This window comes from Acanthaster planci, linkage group LG15 (genome assembly GCF_054643075.1).
Source record: "Acanthaster planci isolate LZ-2023a linkage group LG15, COTS_SCS, whole genome shotgun sequence".
NCBI classification, from domain to species: Eukaryota; Metazoa; Echinodermata; class Asteroidea; order Valvatida; family Acanthasteridae; genus Acanthaster; species Acanthaster planci.
Genome location: NC_141791.1, coordinates 12,814,830 through 12,842,252, shown reverse-complemented (window position 1 = coordinate 12,842,252; position 27,423 = coordinate 12,814,830). Strand labels below are relative to the sequence as shown.

The following is a 27,423-nucleotide window of genomic DNA, read 5'->3' as shown; positions in this document are numbered from 1 at the left end:
AGTACCAGAAAGCTCAGTTCTGTATGCACAAGCAGCAGTGTACAAGCCTTGTTTATTTTGTCGTGTGTTTGGGCAGACTCGGCGCAAGGGCTCGGGGGTGTTTTCGGGCAAGCAGGGCTTCATCACGCTGCGGGACTTGTTTCGCTGGGCGGAGCGTTACCGACGGGCAAGCCAGGGCCAGGGAACGCTGTACGACTGGGACCAGCACATCGCTGATGACGGTAAGGCTCCTGCTTCTCAGATGTCATTCTGTCTCCTTCTATGGCATTACAAAATCCTATTATTCATTATTTCATCTATTTGTGGAGGACACCCATAAACTACAATCACCTTTGATTTCATGGTAAAGACTTCAACAAAAGGCATTGTTTCAAATGCTGATTTCTACACTTTCCTTGTTTGTTAAGAGGACATCAAAGAAATTCTGGTGGTAGAAGTGTAGACTCTGAACCAGTCCCCACCTTGATTCGTTAAAACCATTAAAAGGATAGGAGTTTAGCTTGGATATTTCAGGGAAATCCAAACCCCTCAAAACTTGACTTTTAAACAGGGGCCAATTTCATAGGGCTGCTTAAGCACAAAATTTGCTTAAAATTGAAAAAGCCTTGCTAGACAAATCAGGTTACCAGCCCAAACTCCATGTTATGTATATTGTTTTGGAATTGTATTCACCTGTCTTTTGGTTACCATGACAATCATATAGATTTTGAGCTGGTTACCTTTGATTTTTAAGCAAGGTTTTTGCGCTTAAGCAAAGTTTGTGCTTAAGCAGCTCTGTGAAATTGGCCCAGATAAAGTGGTCTTGGGTCCTCTGTAAGAGACATTCTAGCTTTCAGTCAGTTTGCCCAACTCTTTAAATGCTGGACTGTGTCAAGAAAGCTTCTTGCACTGTGATGTGGCTTCTGTGTTTTTTTTTTTGTAGGATTCCTGTTGTTAGCTGGCCGTGTCCGCCGTCCCGAGGAGCAGTCCCTCATCAAAGAGGTCCTGGAGAAGCATGTCCGCTGCAAAATTGACCCTGCCCGTCTCTTCAGCCTCACCCCCGAGACCTCGCCCGTCACCAGGGAGATCCTGGAGAGGATTCTCCAGGGGCCAGCCCCGGAGGGTTTCAGTCATGTGGTGTGGACCTTTGGGATGAGACGGCTGGCTGTGCTGGTGGGACAGGCACTCAAGTTCCAAGAGCCGGTCCTTTTAGTTGGAGAGACTGGGTAAGTCCTCTTTGTTGTGTAAAATTCAGAGAAACACTAGGTTGGAGGAGAACGTTTGATAGAGTTTGAAAAACACCACAGACGTTAATTGCCTGTAGAGCCCCGGATGAAAGTGAGGTGATTGATTTTAAACCTGGTATTACTGACAATGACAATACGGGCGCTTCACAATAGTGTACCTCCAAGAATTTGCAACGCGTTGGCCAATCAAAATGCTTGAAATCTGTTGACCCAGTGCACGTTTGGAAAGGGTTGATAGATTTCTTGCATTGTGATTGGCCAGTGTCTTGCAAACTCTTGGAGGCGCATTAGTATGAATGGCCCCTATTGAATCGTTTTGAAACCTTTGAAATTTGTTTGTAAATGGAGGAACCTTGAATTATGCTGATAATGCTAGGTGAAGTTGAACCGAGCAAGTTTATTCACTGGCCTATTGGCTTAGGTATGTTTGATGAGGGGCCATTGTCCATGCATCCCAATGTCAACCACGGTGTCTCGAATTTCTGCCGACAGTTGTGGCAAAACCACCGTATGTCAGCTGCACTCTGCCCTGACCAATCAGAAGCTGTACTCTGTCAACTGCCACCTGCACACCGAGACGTCCGACTTCTTAGGGGGTCTGCGACCCGTCAGGCAACACAGCAGCGAAAAGGTAAGAAAAAAACGTGGGTAACTGTGACCCTCACGAAAACCTTCAAAATCAGTCGGGAAATTTGGGAGGATTCTGCTGGATCGAGGAAGGTAGAGCCTGGCCACTTCTGCTTTGCAGAAGGCTTGATATTCATGGAATTGTCGGAAGAATGCTCCATTGGTTTCTTGCACAGTGGAGGATTGTGGAGGTTGAAAGTTTCTAGCAACAATGCCTTGGAAATTTTAGTCTGTAGATTCGCCCATAACCAAATGCTTGTATGATTTTGACTATGCTCTTCATGCTACAGGCTGATGACAAGCAGAAACTCTTTGAGTGGTGTGATGGCCCATTGGTCCAAGCCATGCGCGAAGATGCCGGCTTCCTTATCGATGAAATCTCACTGGCCGACGACTCGGTCCTGGAGCGACTCAACAGTGTCCTGGAGCCTGAGCGCACACTGCTTCTTGCAGAGCGGGGGAGCGGCGAAAGTACAACGGATGACATCGATGTGATAGTGGCCCGGGAGCAATTCTTTGTTGTGGCCACGATGAACCCTGGTGGCGACTTCGGAAAGAAAGAGGTTGGCTGCTCCAGAAATTTGATTCAAGATTTGCAAGAATTTGATGAAACGTCAAACTTTGATTGACAGGAGAAAGGACGAGAGTTATTGAGAGATACTTTTGTCAAATCTTTCTTCCAAAACAGGATCTGTATTTTATGTTACCTGGGAAGTGAAGTAATATTTTTGTTTTCTGTCAGACTGGGATCAGGTAGAAAACTATTATTGGGAACTTTAGGCATTTGTTTTTTTTTAACTCAGCAGCTTTGAAAATACTACACCCTTTAGCTGTTTTCTAATGATCAGTAACAAATAATTGGAGGGTTAAAAGTGAATTTCCCAATTTAGACATATTAAGTGCTTTGTATCCCTGGATTTAAGCCAAGAATTACTCTGCTTGTTGGGCGCATGATATTGGTTTGAAAGGAACACTATGAATATTAATGATATGAATATTGATAGTACATGCGTGATCTGTACTGATTGGCAGTTGTCCCCGGCACTCCGCAACCGTTTCACCGAGATCTGGTGTCCGCAGTCTACCGACCGTCAGGACCTGGTCAACATCATCGAGCACAACTTGGCGGAGGGGGTGTGGCTATGCAACCAGGAGGACGGCTCCAGTGGGGTGGGCAACGCGATCATGGAATTTGTCACCTGGTTCCAGAACTGCGAAGCTGGCAACAGGTGCGTTAAGGGGTGTCACCATCGTGGGTCACAAGTCGCCGGAGATGGTTTTGAGTTCAAGGCCTTTGAAAAATTTTGCACAGTGTCTGTCAGCAGGAACGTGTAACCTGTTGCACCACTATCATCAGAATGCCAGACTGACACCTGTTTCAGATAGGTGTTCCAGAGTTGCACCGAACCAAATTAAAAGCAAATTTCAAGGTCTGACCAGGTGTGCCAGCAGGTGGAAGATTGACACTCTGAGACACTCGGAATGACATCCGAGCGACTGTTTCAGACGTCGCTCTTCTCATGAGCCGATCCCAATGCAAATGTATGTATTGAATTCGTCTGTCTGAAACCCAAATTTAATTGGGTCGATCTGAGTCGCTCTTAATTCTACTTTAATAGTTCGGTGCAACTCTAGAATGCAATCAAAGCCAAACAAAAGCTTGGGATTTTCTTTCTAGTTCAAACTGAAACAAAATTTTGTGAGATCCAGTCACAGTTACAAAATTACCAATGCTTGTCTGTATACTCCAGAATTTTTCTGCCATTGGATTGGATGCCATCAGAAGATTTGAGTGCTCTCTCCAATGTCTTTATTTTGTGGATTTGTGGAGACTCCATGTGCAAATCTCTTTTGTGATCATATGTGGCCTGAAAAGAACCGGTTACTCAACATTTCGGACAGTGTGTGCTCTGTCATTATTTTTGCATTTGTTGTAAATTTAGATGCACTGTCAGCATTCGGGACATCCTGTCCTGGGTCAGCTTCATCAACTCCTGCTGCGACGGTTCTGTCCGGGATAGGGACTGTCTGGATGCGGCGCTGGCCTACGTCCATGGAGCGTGTATGGTGTTCCTGGATGGCCTCGGCTCAGGTACCGGCCAGCTCACATTTGGTCATGCCATGGTTTTGCAACTGTAAAAGCACGAGGCACGATTGTCGGGATTATTTGTTTAGCAGGGACTGGTTGCGGAAAGACACTGACGTTACTGATGCAGAGCTCAAATGATTGAATTCTGGCACGGTTGTTAACATTACCTTATCTAAAACAATGGAATTGCATGGATATAAAACCATTTTGCAAATTGTTATTGACAATTTTTGCCTGTAGCCGGAGGGCAGAAGAGTTGCCATTAACGACGCATTCTGCTTGAATTTGGATCTGGTAATTTTTTAGACAGGAAAGACAGAGACTTAAATTGCACATTAGACAAAAACTTCGACCTGTGATAGCTTAATTTGGTTTTCGAGTAGCAGTTTGTGATTGTCCATCTCTGCTTTGAATTTTTGGTGGGCATAGAATATATATTTTACTTGTTGCAGTACCACGCTGATATCAACTTCTCCAGAAAGGCACTACATCTGTAATACATTGGCGTGAGAAAATTTTCATCCTATGACAGACAGTAGAATTGTTTGGGGATTGCAGGTCTCGAGATATTTGCCCCTTTCGTCTCCAATTCCACACAGGGACGACCAGCAGCGCCTCCCTACCACCCCACCAGGCCAGGCATCTCAGTCTCAACTTCCTCCGGGACCAGATCTGGCGGCTAGTCGGCCAAGACATTGACCTGACCTCGCTGACGGTGACCTCGAAGGCCACAGGGTCGCCGTCCGTCAAGGTGGTCGATTCCAGGGATGGGCTCTTTGGAATTGAACCATTTTACATCCCAAGAGGTGTGAAGGAAACGCTGCTATGTCTTTGTAAATGGATTGAATTCAACAACAGAAAAATGCCTAAGAACAGGAGTATGGATTTCAACAAGTAAAAGCAAAAAATTCTTGGTGTGAATACGACCTGAAGGTTGTTGTCTTATGTTGTACTTGACTTGGCTGGCCCTCGTCATAGAAATACTATCATGTGACCTGGCCCTCGTCATAGAAATACTATCATGTGACCTGGCCCTCGTCATAGAAATACTATCATGTGACCTGGCCCTCGTCATAGAAATACTGTCATGTGACAGAGTGTCAAAATTTGAATTTACAGTATTTTGCAAAAGTTGTACAAATGCTTACAAGTGCTTAATTAGTATAAGGGCGAAGGATGGAACCACAAAGTAACCTTTTTCGTTGTTGATTTTATTCCTTTGCTTGAAAGGTCCGTTATTGAGTACCTTGGCCCAAGACCACTATGCCCTGAATGCACCGACCACTGCGCTGAATGCTCAAAGGGTCCTACGGGCCCTGCAGCTCCCACGAGCCATCCTGCTAGAAGGCTCTCCTGGCGTTGGGAAGACCAGTCTGGTGTCTGCAATTGCCAAGGCCTCTGGGCACGAGCTGGTCAGGATTAACCTCTCGGAGCAGACTGTAAGTGGGTCGAGCATGTTTGACGGTTTCTTCGCATTCATGTAAGGACCTGTTGCTTTTTGCTTAGGTGTTTATGCATGGAAAGGATGTGAATTGAGTGTGACCACTTTTTCACGGAATGTGCACAAATATATTTGCAATACTCTCGTAATAGGGAATTCCGCTGAAGAATTTTCATGGGCCTAAGTCTGTGCACGAATCAACTGGCCATAGAGGCTTTGCATGGTAGCCATCTTGCTGGGCAGTTCTTTTGCTCCACAAACCTACCTTGTGCATACCCTGTGGAACAAAAATCGCTGACCTGCAAGATGACGGCCATGCAAACCCTCTATAGCGTTATTTCGTGATTTCAGCTGCTTGCCATTGCCGCCAGCCATGGATGCTAGCCATTGGCTTCCTTACACACCGTTGTTATTTCCACCCACATGGCTTGATTTTTTTCAGTTAAATGCGCACAAATATATTTCCTATGAATGGAATGCACCTGAGCAAATTGTCCAACTCTCAACTGAATGTACACATTGTCTTTGGGTGAGAGGAATGCATTTCACCAAATTTGTTATTTCCATTTTTCGACTGAAATGGTACAGAGTTGCTTATCCTGAATGTGGTCTTCTGTACTCTGCTGTATTTCCAAACCCCTCGACAGCATGGAGCAGTTCAGTGACAGACCGGCTAACAGCCTCATGAATATTGCCTGTTCATACTGGCACTTATGCTTTTGTTGTTGTGGCTGTTTCAGGATGTGACCGACTTGTTCGGTGCTGACTTGCCTGTGGAGGGAGGTGCAGGTGGTCAGTTTGCCTGGCGGGACGGACCGCTGCTCAGAGCCCTGCAAGGAGGCCACTGGATTGTCCTGGATGAGGTATGCTGGCCCAACACTATGGCTAGATTTAGTTTGATTTCCATGAAATCTTGTCCAGCCTGAAGTTCATTTTGTATAATGGGTTTTGCCCTTTTCACAGATGTGTATGCAGAACACTGTCCGCTCTGTGTTTGTCGGAGAGCTTTCGAAAAAATTCACAGATTATTAGGGTGGGACTGGAACCCCTGACCTGCTCACTAGCGTAGACATCTTAAACATTCCCACCAAGAGTCCCACCTGTATTAAAAATTAACATCTCCTGACGCAAAGTACATCTTCAAACAGCCTCAAGCCGTGCAATTACCTCTGGGATCATTTGACTGGGCAGATATTAACTGCTGGCTTCTTTTTTTGACAGTTAAACCTTGCCTCGCAATCCGTCCTAGAAGGCCTCAATGCTTGTCTGGACCACCGGGCGGAGGTGTACGTTCCAGAGCTGGGCCGAACCTTCCACATTCAGCACGAGAGGACGCGACTTTTTGCCTGCCAGAACCCCTTGAAACAAGGCGGAGGCCGGAAGGGACTGCCACGTTCCTTCCTCAACCGATTCACACAGGCAAGTTAATAATTAAAAGATTCTACTAGGGAATTTTCCTTGTTACAAAAACAGCTGACATTGATTAAATTAAAGATTTTTGATGGGATTTTCTTTATTTTTGGTGCTGTGATTTTTAATATTAGGCTTTTCTCAACTGTAAAAATAGGTGCACGGATCTTATGCCAGCTGGTCAGCAGCAGTGCACACACCTGCCTTTTTAAAAAAATGCACCTGCCTTTTTTTTTCAAAACTTGTCACTTTCCTCATTTATTTATTTAGGTGTACGTTGAGCCCCTGACTTCAGGAGATTTGCTTTTCATAGCACACACTATGTATCCCATGATGAGCTCGCAGGTTTTGGAAAAGATGGTGGCATTCAACAAGCAGGTAAAAGTTTGGATATAATCTGACAAAACAAGTCATACATTGCAAGAGTCGACTTTTATGTCAGTGCAGAATACTGGAATACATATGCAAAGATTGGGATTGTAGAGGAATTGTAAGGGTTTCGCTCAGCTTTCCCCGAGAGAGATGCAAGACAAAGCTTGTCATTATTGAAGAACAGATCCATGTTGATGGATCAAAATGAGCCTTCTGTCTTTGCAATGCATGTGAACGGCATGTTTCCATGGAGTTTATTGATTAGATTTTTGGGGGGTGGAAATTTCAGCCTGCATGGGTGTCAGGCAACGGTTGTCAAATTATAGTAACCTGGATCACAAAATGCTCTTGTAACTTTCGTCTTGAAGAAAAAGGATGGAGATGAATTTCATTGTAACTGATCCCCTGAGAATCCGAACCCTCCAAATTGTCCACAAGTACAGTGACGCTGATTACCTGTTCGTCATATTGAAGAGGGACGAGTGCACGTAGTAGACATGGATTCCACCAAACCAAGACTGAAATTGGTGGATTTGTTGGAATTTGAAGCTTTTGCATGCCCTGACCACGGCAGTACCCACATAAAGTCGTCTCGGTTTTTTTTTTAACAGCTTTACCAGGACACCATGGTGGACGGCCTTTGGGGTCAGCGAGGTGGGCCTTGGGAGTTTAACCTGCGTGACCTTTTCCGCTGGTGTGACCTCATGGTGCATGACCAGCAGCACGGACGATGGCAACCCGGCCAGCATGTGGGGCTGATCTATAGGGACAGGATGCGCAGCCAACAGGATAAACAGAAGGCGAGTAAAGGAAAAAGCATGGTGTCGTTTCCAAAACAGATTTGACATTTGCACTATAAGTATTTCCTGTAGCCCACTAACAGTATTCAAAGGTATTGGCTATCGCTAGCATCTCGCAAACTTTTCAGTGAAGGAAATTCAATGTATTCAAGGATTCAGTGCAGCATCCATTGTTCCCACCTTCACTGTTCCCGCCTCAGCGCTTCACCGAGCTAATCCCTACATCTGGATCCCTCTCCACACCGTATAAGCTCCACTCCCAGTTAGAATCCTGCAGTCTCCTGAAGACGGACAGAGTACACTGTTCAAAACGTCGAGCTATTCCCCGGCTCTTCTCAGAGCAGCACATACTCAAGAAAGAGATTGATACGTAGTGCAACCGCAATCATTTCACTTTTATTGTGGTTAACTTACCGCACTGATTTTGTAAGGAGCTTTTTTTTTCTGGCGTGTGTAGAAATGTTGACGGTGGATCGTTTTCAAAACGAATTTTATCCAATATGAATTTGAAGCATGGGTGTTGGCTAAAATCAGACAACGTTGAAGTTAACTAACTGACATTTGTACAGTTGGTGTTACGTTGTGTGTCTTCCTTCCTCTATAGAGCACCGAACTGAATTACGCCACGCGCACTATTATGAGCATAATGGGAACCAACGCGTGAACCAAGACACACGTACAGTTGTCGTTTGCTATTCACTTGCTGGTTTGAATGACGTTATGCTCTGGTGTTCTGCTGTGCTCTCCAGTTTACACATCACACCTTAGTATTGTTTGCCATGATTGCTTAGACAAATATTGCCTTTTCCCAATTAAACGACCACCCAAAACAAAAGAAGCAGGTAATTGAAGACATTGAGGCATTGAAAGACTTGAGTCTTGTTTCATAGTTTTCATCAAGCAATGTTTCTTTTATTACGTTTTATTCATTTTGCTTTTGGCATCTTTAGGTTCAAGATCTATTCCAAACGGTATTTGGAGATGACTTTGGAGATGTCTATGAGGGTAGCAGACAAGTTCACATTACACCTGTTTCTGTCCAGGTATGAATATTAAACCAATTGTTGATGGTGATGCAAGTGCAAAGGACCAGTACCAGTAAACATTTTTTGGAAAAATATTTAAAATGTTCACCCAGAATCTTGTTCTTTTTTCAATAAAGTTGATTCACAAAGAAAGTCGTCTCTGAGTGAAATTTCTGTGGTTTCTTTGGCAGGTCGGTCACTCGTTCCTCGGGAGAAAGGACCACATTCCTAGCTCCTATCCCGGCCAGAGAATCCCCCTTCAATTGCTCCATCACTGCCTGGATCCACTGGAGTCAGTCATGAAATGTGTGGAGATGAACTGGATGACCATACTGGTAAAAGCCGGCAAGACCTAGCTGCCTTCAGCAGATAATGCAAGGCCTTCTCGTATATTTTGATGGTCCAGAAGAATGTTTAAGGCCACAGGTTTAGGTGTTTGAAAGAGCATTCAGTGTTAGGCGGAACCTGTCACCAGCATAATTTGATAAGTGCTGATTGTTTGATGATGTCCCACAACCCGTCAGAAAACTTCACAGTTGACTTCAGTTGAAACTCAAATCCGTACCTGCTTGAATAAAAAGTGGCTTGGCAACTACACCCTGTGTTTGGTTCATTCAAAAGAATATGTTTCCCCCTCGATGCCATTTAATCAAACAGCATGTAGGAATAGAGGATTCTGTTGGCGTTAACGGTGGCAGTGAGTTTGGTTCAGTCAGAAACATGCTGATAGTTAACCCAGCTTTGCAGTAGGTTTTTGTCAAATTTAGCATTCTGACCATGATGAAATTTTCACATTTAACCCAGGTTGGTCCGAGTGCTAGTGGTAAGACATCCCTGGTTCACCTCCTTGGTCACCTGACTGGTCACATGGTGCGAGTCCTGGCCATGAACAGCTCCATGGATACTACTGAGTTGCTAGGAGGTTTCGAGCAGGTGAGATGAGAAATGGAAAAGTTGTTCCCAGTCCGTTCTTGTAATTCTTACCTGGGGGAAAATGATGTAACAAGATCTTTTTTGTGCTTTTTTTGACAGGCCGATTTGAACAGGCACTGGGAGAAAGCTCTGCAGTCTCTGCATCTTGTCGTCATGGAGACGGAGAGGCATCTCCTATTGGCTGACAGTGTGGACGTATCCCAGCATGCATCGCAGCTCGTGGCCAGTTGGGGTGCTCTTAACAGCATGTGCAAAAAAGGTTTCATTTGATAGATCCATCTCTTTTCTTGTTAGACAGATTGTGTCTATTACTTTCTATACTGGTATCCAGAAATTAGGGGTCCAAAAACCTTTTTGTGTCCCTGTTACATCTGACCTTTGTTATTTGACTTGGAAATATCACCGGAAAATGATTTCAAACTTTTACTATTTGTTTGGCAGGTAATTTGCAGTCATTCATCACTCTTGGAAATTAGAAAATGTGTTCTGAACTTACAAAAATCATATGTCAGATGTGACAGGGACACGAAAAAAATGGACCCCTAATTTCTGGAATTACCCATATGGGGACCATCTCCCAGCAGACTGGCCTGAATTGCTGATCGTTTGGATTTCCCACAGGATCTCAAGGAGAACGGGATAACCTCTCCAGCTCGTCCGGTGAGCAGCTGTCGGAGAGAAAGCTTGACATGTTTGAGCAGGTGTTGGACGAGGTCCGTAGTGCGGTCCAGAGATATGCACCAGAGACAGACATGAGTAAGAAAAATGCTGTGCTTCATTCCTTACATAAGCACGCCTCACATCACAGAGATTTTGAATCTTGGTAGGTCTGGTTCGGTTGTGCACTCCTTGGCAACATTCTACTCGAGGGAAACCCTTAGCGTGTAGATCGTAGCCGTCATGTGCAATTGCAGGGGTTGTGTCCATAAGCAGGTCATTTTACCGACAATAGCTTTAAATCCTTGTTTGCCATTGGATAGTGGTGAATTGATGTAAAAACATGATGACGCCATTATTCGGTAATGTGTGCTTTCCCATGGGGGCTTGAGGGATCATGTCCTACCTCACAACCACAGGGAAGTGCATACAGTGAGTGTAAACAAAGTGAGACGTCACTGTGTTATAGGTCTGTGAGCCAGATTGGTATTTAAAAAAAAACAAGGTAATTTGGAAAAAAAACAGGCACAGGAATCTGCGTAGGGTCGCACTGATTGGGCAGACCTCGCGCGCCTATTCAAGTGACCTCAGACATGCTTCATTTTTACATGCGCTGTTTGAATACCAAACTGGCTCATTGGAGATTTAGAAAACAGAAAAAAAAAAGTTGGGTCTGGAAAAACCATGGCAAAATTACAACGAAAATGAAAAAGCACAGTTTCCTCAGACTTACTCAGGTTTGGTTTACATTACACGCATTAAAGAAACAAAAGAAGTTTTACATGTCCTCAGTGTGGAAATTCAGGGAAATTTCTCATCTGACACAAATTGTCTTTTAATGAAAACCATTGCTATATCTAATTTTCAGTATTGTGACTTCTTGCCAATCCGTTTTCCTCTTCCAGATGAGAAAGTCGAGCATCTGACTGCCGCAGTTGCCCAGTTGAGAGCGAGGCTTGCAAAGGACGATCGCACCATTCGGCAAGGCGGGGGTGGCAAATTTGAGTGGGTGGATGGGCTGCTGGTCCAGGCATTGAAGAACGGCGACTGGCTGCTGATTGACAACGTCAACTTTTGCAGGTACCGCCATTTTTTTGGTCGGTTTTTAGATTTATCTGTGTATGCAGTTGATAAATAAATGATAAAGATAATTCTTGAGAACTTTCTCAAAATACTGCAAACATATGTGGACTAACCCTCCTTTGGTTTTACAGCACAAATATGCACAAGTGCCCACAGTCAGTCTCTTGCATGTGTTTTCTATATGGATCACAAACATGCACAGGTTCAGTGTGTACACAGTTGGTTACCTGCACAAAATGACCCAGGGTCTTTTGTGCAGTCCTCTTCACTGCATTTGGTTTACTGCTCAATTATGCACATGAAACAGTGAAGCACAGTTGTTGGGCAGCACAAAAGTGCAATCTGATATTCCTGTGAGGGACTGTTGGTGCAGTGCACAACACGACACAGCTGTGCTTCTTTGAAGTGTTTACCAAGTGACCCAAAGAGTGACTTCGGCATAGGAGGGTTAGCTAATCACTGGTCATTTTTGCCGCCCCCAAGCAACTCCCAAAGTCTTCCATTGTCAGGCAATACTCATAATCCTAAACATTAAAACCAGCACCGTATGTCCAACCAGCAACTAGTTCCTACAGTGGTCAAAGTCATTCCTGAATATTTCTCCCCCCTCACTAGTCCATCGGTGTTGGATCGTCTCAATGCTCTCCTGGAGCCCAACGGAGTGCTGAGCGTCAACGAGCGAGGGGCGATCGACGGCCACATCCCCACCGTCCGTCCCCACCCGGAGTTCCGCCTGTTCCTTGCCATGGACCCCAGGCAGGGGGAGATCTCCCGGGCCATGCGCAACCGAGGGGTGGAGGTGTACATCGTGGGAGAGGTACGTTGGCGGGTGCCCGAGCCACTCTGCAATGCAGTCGGGGAACATTGTCAACTGCACCCCTTCCCCGGAAGGCTTCAAAATTATTTGGAAATTGAAAATCTAGGCCTGTCAGGGCTAAATTTCAGTGAATATGATTTAAATGAACATTATGTGCAGTGTATTTTGTTGGTACTTGATATGTAGGCAGAGTTATGGTTCCTCATCTTGCAAGCTTTGAACACAGGAAAATAACTCTAGCTGGTGATATCGTGTCTTCAGTTTTCATCTGCTTCACTTTATGCCCGATTCTTACAGAACTCATTTTGACGAACACCTATCTTGGTTAGAATGTTTGATGAGAAACGCTCATTCCGAACTAAAGCAAAATCCCATATTATTACTTGTTTCCCCACACCCAGGGTTTTCGGCGTCATGTTTCATATTTGTGAAATTTTCTTTTGCAGCCAGCCTTGGTCACAAAACAACAATTCGGCCACAAAAATCTGAAGATTGTCTATTCTGGAATTCTGTTTCAGAATGAAGGTGGTGCCTATGACCGAGTGGATCTCCTAGCCTTGCTGAACGGCATCGGACTGTCGGGAAACCAGACCACCAGAACCTTACTGGAGCTTCATGAAGATATCAAACACAGCATGCCAGGTAAGGCTGTATGGTCAAAGTTCGGTGTTTTGTTGGTTCTGCGTTTTAAATTGCAATTGAAATCATGTAAGATAAGTTTGAAAACTTTGTACAAAGTCTCTGTTTCTCTATTTAATTTTTGTTATTTCACTGAAGCAAACAAGCTTTAACGGCTTATCTTTAGAGACAGACTTTACAAGGTCTGTTGGCTTTTGCTTTTCAGTTCTTCGCCATTGTCAGTATAAAGAGAAAAGCTCATGCTGTGTTAAAGAACAGAGTTCCAACTTCTGTGCTAATGTCACTTTTTTAACCACTATTTTGTAAGTAGAATAGCACAGAAAATAGGATGGCAAAAGTTCTAATCCAGTGTAAAGAATTCTCACAATGAAGTGTTTTGGAAATCTGAAGTCAAAAATAAATGGATTTGTATAGAGTTTAAAGTTAGTATGCACCATTGTGATCTTATTAACGAGGAGTTCTCTTTGTGTAAAAAAGCCACCATCTTACTGTCGGCCGTTAAGATGATGGTGTTGCCCAAACTACTAACATTGGACAACATGGCTGCCCTTTCCAAGTTCATTACATTTAGAGACCTTTTTATTTTTGAGATAAACTGCAATTTCCCAGCATTTGACCTGGGAGCCACAATTGCTTTTTGCCCATAATTGATTGAAAGTTACCACATTTTCCAATTGAGAAAGTGTTTGGGATGTGCCCTCATTACCAATCAATGGTTTTCGACTGTCATTATGTGAACATACGGTCATGAATGCATGTTGCCATGGCAACAGTAACTTGATTGCAGAGTGCAGTGTTTTCTAATCGATAAATTCACAGCATTTTATTGTTGAAGAAAGGCTCAGAACTTTAAGATAAATTTGCCAACCACTCAGGGCTGTGAAAAATGTGCACTTTTTCGGGGGGGGGGCCACTGTACTGCAGATGGACCTCAGATGCTTTGTCCAAGACTCAGGAATGGCCTATGGTCCATGGATTTTTGCAAGAAAATTTACACGAACTGAACTCTGGGCATCGCAAACGAATCACATTTTTCTTGATAATTCTCAAAGCGTTGAATTTGAAAATGTGAAACAAGTCAATTACAGCCATAAGCATGGTTTCTACCACCTTTAAGTTTGTAACATAAGATAATATATTTCAGTTGGAAATAAATCTAGCGTTTCGTAATCCATCGTAAGTGTTTTCATAATCTTTCAAAGAGTGGTCCAATCATTATCAGTCCTCTAGAAGTAGGTGAATGCTAAGTGCGTCTATGAAAGACGTACATCCCCCAAATTGGAGCATTAGGCCAGTTGTGTTCAGGTCATGCATATGCATGTAGATGAATCAAATGCGATGGTAAACTTTCACTGTGAGTTTATCAGCAACAGCAAGTTCTCCATTAGGCGTCAGTGCCATGCTTAATGGATTACATAGACCCAGTGCTAAGCAGCCTAGGTACTCCCCGACAGGGTTGAAGTAATAAATCCCGGACTGGTCCTTCTCGTCCAAGTGGCCGGCCACGAAGATATCCCCTGTCAGGCTACAGCATATGCCGGTTGGATTCCTGAACTTGGCCCGGGCGAGGGTGTCCACGGAAAAAATCACCCTGCCGTCGTAGTCAACGGACGTCAGTCTGTTGTCTGCATAACTGCTGTAGATCAAGCAGCGGTTGGGGCAGAGACTCACAGCAAGTTGGTTCTCTACCGTCGGTGAGGGGATTGTGCATATGAGAGTGCCGTCTGTTTTGTGGAGGGTTATTACTCCTCGCCCGCGGTCACCAACTGCTATTTGGTCATCTTGGTCAACGGCCAGAGCCGTGAGATTAGTCTGGGACTCGCCTTCCTTGTCCCCGCGGGATGGCATGAACTGGAAGAGGTACTTCAAGTCCTTGTCAAACACCATCACTTGGGGACTGTCGATGATGATGAGCTGGTCTAGGGTGTTGATGCAGACGCTGAATGGTTTGCGTAGCTTCTCCATCTGCACACCCACCGAGTTGCGGCGCTGCTCTCTCCCCTTGGGATCGGTGATCACAACGAGGAAGTTCCTCTCAGAATCGACCACGGCGATGTGGCCCCTGGAATTGGCTGCCACTCCCCTGGCCATCTTGAAGTTACCAAACTCTTTAGTCAGCTTCCACTGCTCCTCTAGCAGCAGGGTGCCGAGGGGTTCTACGATCGGGGCGCTAGCAGGCTCAAAGTCCAGATATGACAGTCCGTGGAGGAGGCTATGATCCTGGTAATGCACAGCCTTGACGCCCTGGATCCCACTTATTACTGTCTTCCTTTTGGCCAGCAGCTCATAGGTGTTGGCTTTGACTACAAAGCTCCTCACCATATCCAGTCTTCGCTCCGTATTGTCCAGTGTCTGCTGTTGATTTGTCAGCGAGATATCAATCTCCACCGCCCTCTTCTGTTTGATTTGGTCAATTCTGTCTTGAAGGATCTTCTCCTGTTGCTGAATGCACGCATAGTACTCATTAGCTTTCTCTGAAACTTTCCTCTTGGCCTGGATGATTAGGGATTCCAGTCTGTCTCGGGAGTGCTGCGTGGAATCCCTTGCAAATTTCTGCTCCAGCCGTACATGTTCTACCTTAGCCAACTGCTCGTCGATTTCCTGCCTGAAGGATTGTGTGGCCTCTTCCACGCTGACATACCGGTGCTCCGGCTGGCTGTGAGCGACTACAGTGCAGGCAGCGCAGATGAGCACCTGGCATGTCTCACAGAAGAAGCACAGATCCTGGCCGGTGTGGTTGCTGCATTTGGGGATGTCCTTGGAAGCCATCAGGTCCACGTCGTGTAGCGCCAGCACCTTGTGGGAGCGCATCTTCAGCATGCGCTGGTGAGCATCCTGGCAGTCCCGGCAGAGGTAATCCTCGCAGTCCACACACCGGGACACGGCCTCCTGACCCAGGTCGCAGGCCTCGCACATTACCTTTGACCTTGGAGCTGCCGCCTCCTCCTCTTCGTCGACCACCATCAGGGAGGCAAGCGAGGAGCAGCTGACCAGGCCGTTGATCCCCTGCTCGGGGAGAATCGTGTTTTGCTTGCAGACGGGGCACTGGATGTTGACAGGATTGCGATGCTTGTTAGGCAGGATGTCCTCCAGGCATTTCAAGCAGTAGCTATGGAGGCAGTCCAGCATCTTGGGCTCGGTAAACCTCTGGAGGCAGATGGGGCAGTGCTCCAGGGGGTCATGGTTCAAATTGCCTGTCTCGCCAGATTCCTGTACTGGTGCTCCAGTGGCCATTGCGGCACCTAAAAAGAATCAGATGTTGAATGTCGATACAGTTATATCTGTGAAATACAGGTAGATACCGAAGCTGAGAGGTGTTTGACCAAAACTTTTTTGAGTGCCAGTTGTCAAAAATTTTAAGCAATAAGAAATGAAGCAATGATAGTTTAAATGATTTTTTTTCTATATCTTTGCACATGTGTGCCAGAAGAGATCTGCCGAATTGACGACTGAGATTGATATTTATGAGGGCATCTTCAATTATGAAAAGATCACTAATATTTGCAGTTTGCAATTAATAATGCAGTGATTGCAAAGGGGATTACAGGAAGCAAATGTTGGAGTCTGTTGTGAATAAAAATGAAATTTCATTGAAATTGAACTTCTTGTAGCAAAATAATGTGGCTCAGAAGAGTATTCCAGTACAACGTTCAATCAGCGTCCATCCTTTCATCTTGCCGTTTGTAGCACTCAGTTGTGGTTATCCTATCTCACCTTTGATGGTTTCCCCTCGCACAGTCAGAAGCTGTTCCTGACAGGTGCCACCTGCAGCATACCTCAGTTGGTTCCCTGTACACATATGTGCATTCCTGAACGGAGCCCACTGACTCTTTGTCACATGCCGTCACTCACTAGGAACAGCCGACTCTGTCGCAATAGCAGGGACTTGGTTCACTGAGCTAGACATGCACTTACACAATGGAACACATCCACTGCATGTGGTGGAGTTCATGGCCAAACCGGAGTGAATTTATCTGCCAAAGTGTGTACAGAGGTTATCTCTGTACACATATTTTGATTCCTGTATTTAATAGTGTGCACAGGTACATGTACATGCATTGATCATTGTGTGGTAATAGGGATCATGGACAGGACACAGCTCAATTGATTTTGTTGTTTGCTGAAGTGTGTTGAATTATTGCATGAGTCACATGTCAATATGTGAATTTGAACGTTTGAAGTACCAAAGATATAGGTATCATAGGATTGTATTCACAAGTTGTGTTCAATCAATTTTCATTCCATTTTGTCTGAGTCAGACTAAAGTTGGCAGGTACATTCCACATAATGTAAAGGTGTTGACGGTAGGTTACAAAACCTGCTGTTGTGTTTGAAAGAATTCTTAATCTGAATTGCATATCCAAGTACTGATTTTCTCCAGAGTTTCAAACCATCAACAGAAAACCCAAAGACACTCTTGCACATTAGTTTTTGTTCCCGTGGACTCTGTGGAAATTTATGTGTAGAAATTCAAGGATGTATTACGAATCTCAGAATAAAAAAAAAAGTTATTGTTATCAGACTTAGAGTTACTGTAAAGGCCAGTTTGAAGTTCTGGATTTGCAGTTGTGCTAGAAATTATAATTTGTGTGTTTTAATTCAGTAATGCAATAATAACTGTATTCCTGTGGATTTTTTTTAAATTTCTATACTTATCACGTTGGCATTTCAAAGTCCAAAGCCTGTGTTGTTCATTTACAAATGCAGAATTAATCTACCAAAATTAATCAGGTTTCCAGAGCTTCTCAAGTGGAAGTGAAGTGGAAGTTATCTAACACATGACTGGGTTGATTACTAGCACGTGGTGAAAATTGGACAATGGCACGAAGCAAACAAACTCGTGGGCAGAGTTCCCAAAGGTCTGAAAATTGTGCAAAAATGCATGCATTCTGGTCTGAAATATTTCATACTGAATCAAATTGCTTAAAACTTTCTGATGAGTTTCTGAAGTTGCCACATGTAATTGATGCTGTGTGTTTTATAGGCTTTGACAAAATAAAATGGTTGTCGGCACATTTCGCATAATTACAGGTAATTTTGCAAAGTTCATTATATTCAATTTAGTGACTTTGGTAAGTAGATTTGTTTGGTTTTATTATCAAATGCCTGTATTATTTTCATAATTTGATTGGCATATTTTTTTGTTTGTGAAGATTAATTTAGAAAATCAAACGTGGCTTAGCATGTTTACAATTTGCTCATCTTATTTGTTCTGCTTAACTACTTTCAAGAATATACAATAAAAAAAGTCATTGTAACCAATGTTCAGGAATGTCATTTTGCATTATATTATTCATTCAGTATTTATTTCATCAAGATTTGTAAAAATAGGTTTTCTGTTTTTAAGGTTTTTTCAAATATATACTTTTGCCATTGGTTTTCTTTTTTCAACCAGGGAGTGATGTTTCAAGCCTTCCCAGCATCCTCTTGGCTGCTTCAGTTACTGTACAACTACTGGAACGGGGTAGGGATGTGAACAGCGCCCTCAAGGAAGCATGCGCCGATGTGTTTGTCCAGGGTCAGCTGTCAAAGGTCAACAAGCAGGTCAGGGAACCCTCATTTTGTGGCACATGTGGTACATGTAGGTAAAACAAGTGTATTTTGTACGAGATTTTATGAAATTGTTGGAAAGGAGTTTTTAATTCAATTTGCAGAAAGTGCAAGAGATGGTTGACAAGCATCTCAATGGACTGGTTACCAACTGCAAACAGCTGGTGCCCGATGACACTGAGGCCGAAGATGATGTGTCACTGGAGGGCGTCCTTCATCCTTGCACCCTTCCATCTGTGGAGGAGCTCAGCCGCAATGCATTGTGGGCCACGATACGCAGAGACGCTGCTCTGCTCGTGTGCTTATTGAATGGAGCCAAACAGTGTGTGGAGCCACAGTGCTTTGTTCCCCTCCTCCCACTGGTGACTCGCCTCCTCATGGAGCAGGCCACGCCCGCCGACTGGCAACTTCGAGGAGACTGGCTCAAGAAGGTGTGGACAGAATTGCTGCCTGAAGATAGAGCAACGTCTGAACTGATTAAGGGTGACAGAGCAGAGTTTGTCCAGTGTATGCCGGAAATTGTTGCAGAGGCCCTCCAAGTTGTCTTCCACCACCCTCTACAGGAGAAACTTTCCAAAATGTTGGACAAATTAAAGCTGTCTGAAGGTACATGTAATTATGGGTGAACTGCTCTGCTAAACACTGATACTTTGTGGCACGTTTCTGTTGAAAGACTTGAACTGTGTTTAGGTTGTGGTAAAAGTCTGATTTATGCAGTAATTTTAGACTTTTTCTGCTCCAATTCCCTATTTTGTTTCTGCTCACATCTAGTCTGAGTTAATTTTTGACTTTTAGTCTTTTATAGAGTTTCTGGTTTACACCATAATAACTTTCTGTAGCTGTGTTTTTCCCCTGCAAAAATTTCTCATCGGGCAGTATAGTTTCTAGGAATGAAACTGTTACTCTTTGTGTATCATGGGAAAATGTAGTTGCACACTTTTGTCTGTGCAAGAATCTCACTTTTCATTGCTTAGGTCAGATTTCTTGCCATCTCTTAGGCTTAGGGGAATGAGGAAAAAAGACATGTACCTCTCTCAGAGACTTGGGCCAAATGCCTGGAGTAAATTCTGTCCACTCACCTTGACTTGAGCCACTCTCTGACAGGTGACAAGATTTTGCAGCACTATCCATTGGACCTCAACCTGGCACCACAGCTTCTCGCCCATCTGGCTAAGCTCAGTCAAGATAGGGCACCAGACCGAATGGCGATCGATGATGAGTTGAATGGAGAAGAAACCGATGTCGGCAGCAATGTACTGGATGAAGTCACCACCATTGCAAGGAGGTTTGGAATGAGTTTGTCAGTCATGACAGATGACATTGCACTTTTTAACATAACTCAGTCACCATCTTGGTCAGGTTGAAGACGGCATGGAAATCATGACACCGATTTCAAAATGTGTCAAAGATGCCAGCCTATGATGTGCTCCTGAAAGTGAACTGTTACCTGACACGGTATTGAATTGGTGGAGTTCAACAGCATTGTGAGGGCTCATTGTCCACACAACATAAAGTCTGAAAGTTTTAAACGTTCCAAGAAAATTGGGTGAGAAGGTTGCAAGCATTCCTTTCAATGAGCAAAGAAATGCAATGAAAGAGCTCTGCGACAAACCGGGATGCCAACATGTAATGAAAATGCTCTTATTTCTCTCTTTGTAACATTGAACGAATTCAAATGACGGTAGGATTGCCAACGGTGCGTTAAAACCGGACGTCAGCTTTTTCCTGAAAGAATGTTCCCGTTTTTCAAAACTGAGTTTGTTGCTTGCAGGTTTTACTTACTATTCAGGACCACTACCACTTCTCATGTTGAGTATTCCAAACTGAGGCAAGCCGTGGATGTCCGGCACACAGCCAACACAGCAATCCAGCTTTCGTATGCTCTCCATCAAGGTAGACTGCCGCTCTTTCTGTCCAAACAACCTTATCTTTATGTTGAAAGTGGCAGCTGACACAAATATGAAAACTGACATCATACATTGATGCATTAGCATCACAGGCATGCTTATGTTTGTGGAAGAAACAGATTCGCCCAACAGAAGGAGATTTGTCTCAAAAAACATCGCCCCCCCATTCCAAAGAAAAAGGCTAGAAATAAATTGCATTTTGCTGGCTGCGGTGTCAAGTTTTCTTTGGCGTCTGAGGAAGTTACTTTCCACCATGCAGCAGGGGGAGTTTCGCCCCTCATGCCTGCTTACTTGCCCAAGAACTGAAGTGTCAGTTGCTCGTTCTTTCTTGTAGGTCTGATGGGGATTGATGACTTGCCGCACCCACTCCTAGCCCACCTGTACCCCTTCTTCAAGTCACTGGATGCTTTTGTGACCGATGCGATATCGACGGAGAAATGCAGCATTTCAGAAGACACAGTCTACGAGGTGAACTCAACAGAATGTTATCCTTCCAGAAAGAGATTTTGAAAGCAAGGCTGTTCGTAGAAAAGCAGGCAGGCTTGTTGATTATGTAATTTAACCTAGAATATATGTAGGATTCTCTTACACTTGACCGACATTTAAATACTGTGTACTTGGTGTAGTCTGAGGACTTGTAGAAAATTTCACAAGTTACTCAGGTGGGACTCGAACCCACTACCTCCTGCCTGCTCGTGCAGCACTTAATACGTTTGTACGGCTATTTCATGTAGTTTACAGTACGGAAGTGAGTCGATTGTGGTTGATGCTGTAATCCCAAGAACTCATCTATCAACAGATCCTATTGGCCTTGAAGTGGAGGGACAGATGCTGGCAGGTGTGCGACCGGCCAATCAAAGGCCTCGACTCATTCCACTTGGGGCAGTTTGCCCAGCACTGGGGCTGGCTCAGCAAGAAGTTGCTGTCAGTGGTTCCTTGCTTGCTGCTTGATAGTGACAGCGTGTAAGTGAGAACATTTACAGATTTGACAAACCTTTCAAGAAACTTCGAACCTTTTTTCTTAATGTAAAGCAAGTCTGGTCCAAGCCATCAGGCCGGTGTTTATCTCCGGTTTCCTTGGCATGAAACGACTGAGAATATTTCTATTCCCCCCTTGATGGGATGCCAGTCTATTGCAGGTGGCCTCCCCAGCTAATGCTGGTACCCATTTATACCCCTGGGTGGAGAGTGGCAAACAGGGGTGAAGAGGCTTGCCAAGGGCCACAACATACTGCTAGCAGCTGGATTCGAACCTCCAACCCTATCATTGGAAGCCACAAACCCTAACCACTTGGCCACATGCGCCTCATTTTCTTTCTTAATAATGTAAAGTTTCTGATACATCTTTCCTTGTTTTTCCTATTCCCCAGTACTGTCAAAACTTAAAGTGTACTCAAAATGATTTTTTTAAAACCAAAAATTCTCACAGTTTTAAATCTTTATTTTATTTAAAACAAACAGACTTTCTAAAGTTAAAGCAAATATCTGTTATATTCAATCATTCAATCACAACTGAAATTGGTTTTGTTTTTAAATTTCCAGCTTGCCGCAAGCCTTGCAAATGGTCAGCCAGCGAATTTCTGATCACCTGGCCGCTCTCCCTATGACCTTCCCCGCTTCAGAGCACCAGCGGGCACTGCAGCGCCGCCTGGGCCGGCCGCCGCCGTACAAGACGGGCTCCTCAGCCCAGACAGCCCAGCAGCTGCAGAGGCTCAGCCAGGCCATGGATGTGGTGGGCTCCATCGCCAGGGTGGATGCGGGTCGCCTGGGGAACCGGAAGAGGCGGAGACTGGCGAGAGGCGTGACGTTTGCTGTGAGGGACGGCGGGTTTGCCTGTAGGAAGTTGACGGAGTTGCTGTCTGCCGTTGCCCAGTTGAATAACCAGGCAGCTGCTTGTGTAGGTGAGTGCTGTATTTCTGATATTCCAGATGGCACAATTTTCTGTTCTTGTGAGCTGCGATGTCCAATCTTATTTCTTGAGTTAATCTGTAATCTGCTGAAAAGATAGTTACAATCATCATTTTTGCTATCTTTTGGGATAGCCTTTGCTCAATGTTTTTTGAATTCCGTTTTTTCGAAAGTATTTCGCCAAATTTCTGGCTGTCTGTTGAAGACTTTTTTGGTGAAAGCTTATGTCATCCTGCAACCCCCAAACAAGTGACAAACAAACAAATATGTTAACTGTATTCTCTATATTTCACCGACTCACGTACATCCATCCCTTCTTGCTCAATGAGCCAAGAAAAGATTTCCACCGTAGACTGCAACAATGGGTCCACTCCCAAACATGTCTTTGTACGATGAAAACTTTCATAAGAGTGTCCGTACTTTACTGCAGAGAAGAGATACAGTTTAATTGTGCTGAGGAAAGAACTCAGTGGTTTGAACTGTGCGTTTTGATTTTCTCGTGTTTAATGGGATGCTGTGATTGGACATGCGCTTTGACATTTCTACAGATGATGATCTCCTGGACGCCATCCAAGGTCTTGAAGCCAGCCTTGCCTCCCAGGGACTGTTCCACCAAGACGGCGGTCAGCACGTCCCCATGGACGCTGACGGTGATGGCAACCAATCAGAAGACGGCCGAGCCAAGGCCGACGTGGCCATTCATGTCGGCCTCTGGCCGCTGCGGGAACAGGTGGCGCTGTACGGGGAGCAGGTTGTGGGCTGTAACCTCCTCGCGAGGAAGATCAGAGGGTGAGTGATTTGACTTACATGGTCTAGGAAAGAACTACCTAAGTAGTCGATTAAGCTCTCGCATCTCATATTACATGATTGATTTGATTTTATTACACATTTCCACTGGCTATTAAACCTACAATTAAATACATTGAAAACCTGTACATTAAACATTTGACATGGCCCAACAACAAACAGACAACGGATACAAAAAAATATGCCTTAAAAGCCAGTGAATCGCAAGGTGGAACAGGTGACCAGCACCTCTACAGAGCCATCCTTCCACATGGAGTAAAAGCCCCCTGAAAAAGCAAATAAAAGCAAATATGAAGCATTTAAATCTTTCCTGAAAAGCGTTCAATGTGAAAATTTTGAGTTTTTTCCATTATTGTTTTCAACCAACTTCAGTCTGTCCGCAGTTTTGTTTTGGATCTTTTGAGCTGCTTTGCCATCAGATATTATAAAGCTTATCCAACTTTGTCCAGTCCAATCCTTACTGGCTAAAATAATGAAATTTGAATAAAGTAGCATTTTGAACCTGCAACCTCGGGTAGCCTGCTGCACAGGTAGTTGGTTCAAAGATGTGAATTCTGTTAAAAGTGTGACAATTTCGATAGAAATTGTTGCAGAAATAGGGTTTGATCTTGCATCTTTCTGTCAAACAGTGAGGAGTGCACTGTGAGTGCCTTTCTTGAACAGCTGAGGTCATTGTTGGACTACACCGTCAGCCACACCCCTGCGTCTCCACCTTGTGTCCTACCCTATGCCTCCCTGCTTCAGAGTGGCCTCGACCACACCCCGTCTGGGTCGGAGGTCACGATGGCGTTCATGAGCCGGCTGTGGAGGAATGCGGCCACCTGCCAAGTGCCGTTGTGGTTGTCATGGCGACAGTATCTCGCAGATGCGGGGAACATCTCTGAAGGGGAGATAGTTAGTTTGGAGGGCATGCAACACGTGAGCAGATACATGTATATTTGTGTGCAGGGATAATGATAACAAGTGCATAGAGACATTCCGTAATGTGCGCCATATCAGAACTGACTATTATTGTTATTTATTTGAAATGCATTTCGTTAACAACACTGTGAAAACATTTGATTGGAGAAAAGTTGTATGTTTATCTTAAAGTCCTACCCTAGCTCAAATAAGGGTTGTTTTGAAGAACCCTCCTGAATTTTTCAAGTGTTAAAACTTTCCAGATGAAAACTTTCAAGAGTATCAAGTCTGATGTATACTCTCAACAGTCCTCTGAATCCCCCAAACCTGGTGGATTTTGAAGGTTCTAGGTTGGCAAATGTTTGTGAGAGTACAGTGTAACTGAAGTGGAGTAAAAAACCTTCACCAAGAGCTTAAGTGCCAATATTGACGTGCTGAAACTACCACTCTAGTCTTCTATTTGACCGCCTCCAAGTTTGTTGATGTCTTTGTTCTTAAACTACAAACGTCCAGTTAGACCAGAGCATCCTTATCATGATGAATGCTTTTGTCAATTCTGTCAGGGTCCAGCAAACCTGCACATGCCCCTCCGCACGCACTGCGTCACCCACCTATTGTACCCGCTCTCCCAGCGGCCCCGCCCCTCTGCCAAGGGAGACAGGGAGGTCAAGAGGGTTACAGGGTCAAGGGTCAGCACAGATGTGCCGCTAGGCCAGTACCTAGAGAAGGTGGACCAGCTGAGGGCGCTTGCTGAACTTCTGTGGTCCAACGCCTCAACCATGTCCTCAAATAGGCTTTGTTTCAAGTATGTAATGCATTTGAAAGACCCACCCACATGACTTATTTTGATAGAATGAATGATAATTGATAGAAACTTATTCACTAGCTCAATGAAGTTCTAGGTACATGTAATTGACCTTCGATCGAAAACAAAATTGAGGGAGTCTCAATTCTAAATTTATTCAGTTTGCTCAAAATTGCTGTGAGTTTTCTTTCGTGCTCATTTTGTTCTTAGATCGAGTAGCGTCAGTTACCTGCTGCTGTCACTAGGCCAGTTGCTGCAGACTCTTGAATCTCTGATTCGACCTCCTGACCTTGATTCATGGCACGCTGCTCTAGAGGAGGTTGCATCCATGGCAACGGCCGGACTGATAGACAAATCATCCCTGGCATCTGCTGTGCAGGATTTACAGCAAGTTCTGTCTCAGAACACCTTGGATTCTTTGAGCGAGGGCACTCCTGAGGATGTTGCAGGTCAGATGCCAATGGTCGGACCGGCCGTGAAGGCGTGCTTGGACTGCTTGTCAGACTTGTCGAGCTTTGCTGAGTTGGGAGACGAGAGCATGGACATTGGGATCCCGGATTGGGCCTCGGGAGAAGAGAGCCAAGCTGGATCGGGTGACGGGGACCACTTAGTCCAGCTGATGGTGTTGGGGAAGGGATGGGTACATCTGGGATTACTGGAGGTACATCTCCTCGCACCCAGGGGGCCGGTCGACCCAGCCCAAAAAGCGGCTCTGAAACTACAGTACGTCAGGGATGAGGTACGCACGTACGATCAACGTACCATGTTAAGTTTCAAGTTAAGTCTTCTCTTATGGATATAGAAGATAAACATATCCTTCTGGGATTTTTGGATTTTTGTACAATTGCTTTTTCTTTAATTCTCAGATGACTGATATTACAAATGAGCTCAAAGTTCGCAGTCTGTCCTCCCAACTTTTGACGGGACGAAAGCTGGAAGATATGCCGCTGAGCCTGCTGCCTGAGAGAGTCCGCCTCGCACAGAGGAGACTGGCATTACTGGAGGACAGAGCCCCGGAGCTTGCCAAACAAACAGCTTTCAGACCGGAACCCCCTGAGGTAGAGTTATGAGAATATTAGGTTTCTAGAAAATATGTAAACATGGTGTGTTCAGGTTTGGCAAAAATCATAATTATTGATAAATCTTTGCAGTTTGATTCTGACTGTTTATGTTACGGTGGTGTTGTCTGCTATTTTGTTTTTCAGTTTGATGCCATGCTACAAGATGTGACCCACTACCTCACTAGCATTGGATCAAGGTCAACTGTAGAGGGCCTCCTTCACAAGCTGACATCTGCCTTTGACTCACTGAGCACGGGCAAGGCGGGGGATGCACAGGCCCGTTGGGTCCAGAAGGTCCTGAACGAGGAGAAAGCCTGGCAGAAGTCGCAGTGGCAGTTCCTGCATCGGATACAGGAGGGGTACCCCCTCTACCCTGACCAGTGGGTGGGGCTGGTCGCCATGGTGATGCAGATGCAGTATGGAATGCGGCTGGCAGGACACGCTCTGCTCAGCCTGGTGGAGAGGGGGACATTCTCGGTGGATTGTGGCTCCGTGGAAGCTGGGCTGTGCAGTTTGGCTCAGTTCCCAGTTCCCCTGATCGCGGAAAATCAGTTAGCCTCAAGTGACGTGCTGCAGTTGGTGAAGAACTTGTCTGCGTACTCAGCGGTTGAGTCGGAGCAATCAGGATATAACAAGACCAAGATGAGGTAGGCTTGTAATTCGAATGCTGAAAAGTTACAAGTAAATGCAAAAGAAAAAGAACAGCACATTAATACTTCTATTAGTAACTTAATCGTGTTCATTCAAGTACCATTTGTCCACTTGGGAGTTACTTTATGATGGACTTTGCATCTGTAAATTGACCTTAATGTGTGGACAAAAACTTGTCCGGCCAGTGTCACATTGCCTTGTCTGTGCTTTTTTTTTTTCAAGTTTTTGCAGTTCTGGCAAGTGCGCAACATAAAAACTTAATACCTTGATGTCACGAAGTCACATGTGCTTGTGCTTTTTGTGCGAACCAGTTTTTATGATACAGACACAATTTTCATTCCACAAAAGCCAAGACGTTCCCCTGATTTACCATCCCCTTCCCCCACTGGTTACTCTCAAAGTGTCAAACACACTTCTTGTCTTCTCCACAGTTTGCTGCAGCTGTCCCTGGTCCGCGCCCGCCACCAGGCTCTCCTAGCCGGCTTCCTGGAGCCCAAGACCCTCCAGGGCATCCTCTCCATCTTGGACCACATTGTGGTCGCCTGGCGACAGGCCGAAGATGCGGCGCGGCGCAGGGAGGCGGAGGAGGCGTCCCTGTACAAGTACAAGACAAAGACGCACGGGGACGGGCTGACGGATGAGGAGAGGGAGGACCGAGATTTCCGCCAGAGCTTCCCGTCCTTTGAGAAGGTAGGGACTTCACAATACTCGCCAG

The 27,423-nt window shown here is 44.9% G+C and overlaps 2 protein-coding genes across 2 annotated transcripts in view; one reads left to right on the top strand and one right to left on the bottom strand.

Moving 5' to 3' along the window:
* Window positions 1–27,423, top strand: part of LOC110987966 (midasin-like) — an 81,619-nt gene that overhangs the window by 15,084 nt on the left and 39,112 nt on the right. The window contains exons 25-58 of the mRNA XM_022251145.2: window positions 77–221; window positions 923–1,205; window positions 1,719–1,857; window positions 2,144–2,416; window positions 2,886–3,082; window positions 3,797–3,945; window positions 4,542–4,748; window positions 5,173–5,381; window positions 6,124–6,246; window positions 6,605–6,802; window positions 7,064–7,171; window positions 7,777–7,965; window positions 8,916–9,008; window positions 9,182–9,325; window positions 9,795–9,923; window positions 10,023–10,182; window positions 10,545–10,679; window positions 11,486–11,660; window positions 12,279–12,480; window positions 12,999–13,122; window positions 18,515–18,663; window positions 18,774–19,275; window positions 19,774–19,954; window positions 20,441–20,562; window positions 20,911–21,044; window positions 21,376–21,539; window positions 22,119–22,477; window positions 23,033–23,273; window positions 23,921–24,209; window positions 24,755–24,996; window positions 25,207–25,735; window positions 25,863–26,054; window positions 26,202–26,704; window positions 27,140–27,398. Coding sequence (XP_022106837.2) covers window positions 77–221; window positions 923–1,205; window positions 1,719–1,857; window positions 2,144–2,416; window positions 2,886–3,082; window positions 3,797–3,945; window positions 4,542–4,748; window positions 5,173–5,381; window positions 6,124–6,246; window positions 6,605–6,802; window positions 7,064–7,171; window positions 7,777–7,965; window positions 8,916–9,008; window positions 9,182–9,325; window positions 9,795–9,923; window positions 10,023–10,182; window positions 10,545–10,679; window positions 11,486–11,660; window positions 12,279–12,480; window positions 12,999–13,122; window positions 18,515–18,663; window positions 18,774–19,275; window positions 19,774–19,954; window positions 20,441–20,562; window positions 20,911–21,044; window positions 21,376–21,539; window positions 22,119–22,477; window positions 23,033–23,273; window positions 23,921–24,209; window positions 24,755–24,996; window positions 25,207–25,735; window positions 25,863–26,054; window positions 26,202–26,704; window positions 27,140–27,398 — 7,248 coding nt within the window. The remainder of the gene's footprint in view (window positions 1–76; window positions 222–922; window positions 1,206–1,718; window positions 1,858–2,143; window positions 2,417–2,885; window positions 3,083–3,796; window positions 3,946–4,541; window positions 4,749–5,172; window positions 5,382–6,123; window positions 6,247–6,604; window positions 6,803–7,063; window positions 7,172–7,776; window positions 7,966–8,915; window positions 9,009–9,181; window positions 9,326–9,794; window positions 9,924–10,022; window positions 10,183–10,544; window positions 10,680–11,485; window positions 11,661–12,278; window positions 12,481–12,998; window positions 13,123–18,514; window positions 18,664–18,773; window positions 19,276–19,773; window positions 19,955–20,440; window positions 20,563–20,910; window positions 21,045–21,375; window positions 21,540–22,118; window positions 22,478–23,032; window positions 23,274–23,920; window positions 24,210–24,754; window positions 24,997–25,206; window positions 25,736–25,862; window positions 26,055–26,201; window positions 26,705–27,139; window positions 27,399–27,423) is intronic.
* LOC110987967 (uncharacterized) lies at window positions 13,916–17,084 on the bottom strand. Its single transcript, XM_022251147.2, has 2 exons — window positions 16,834–17,084; window positions 13,916–16,361 (listed from the first exon to the last, which is right to left on the bottom strand). The coding sequence occupies exons 1-2, from the start codon at window positions 16,916–16,918 to the stop codon at window positions 14,449–14,451; spliced, it is 1,998 nt and encodes a 665-aa protein (XP_022106839.2). The 5' UTR covers window positions 16,919–17,084; the 3' UTR covers window positions 13,916–14,448.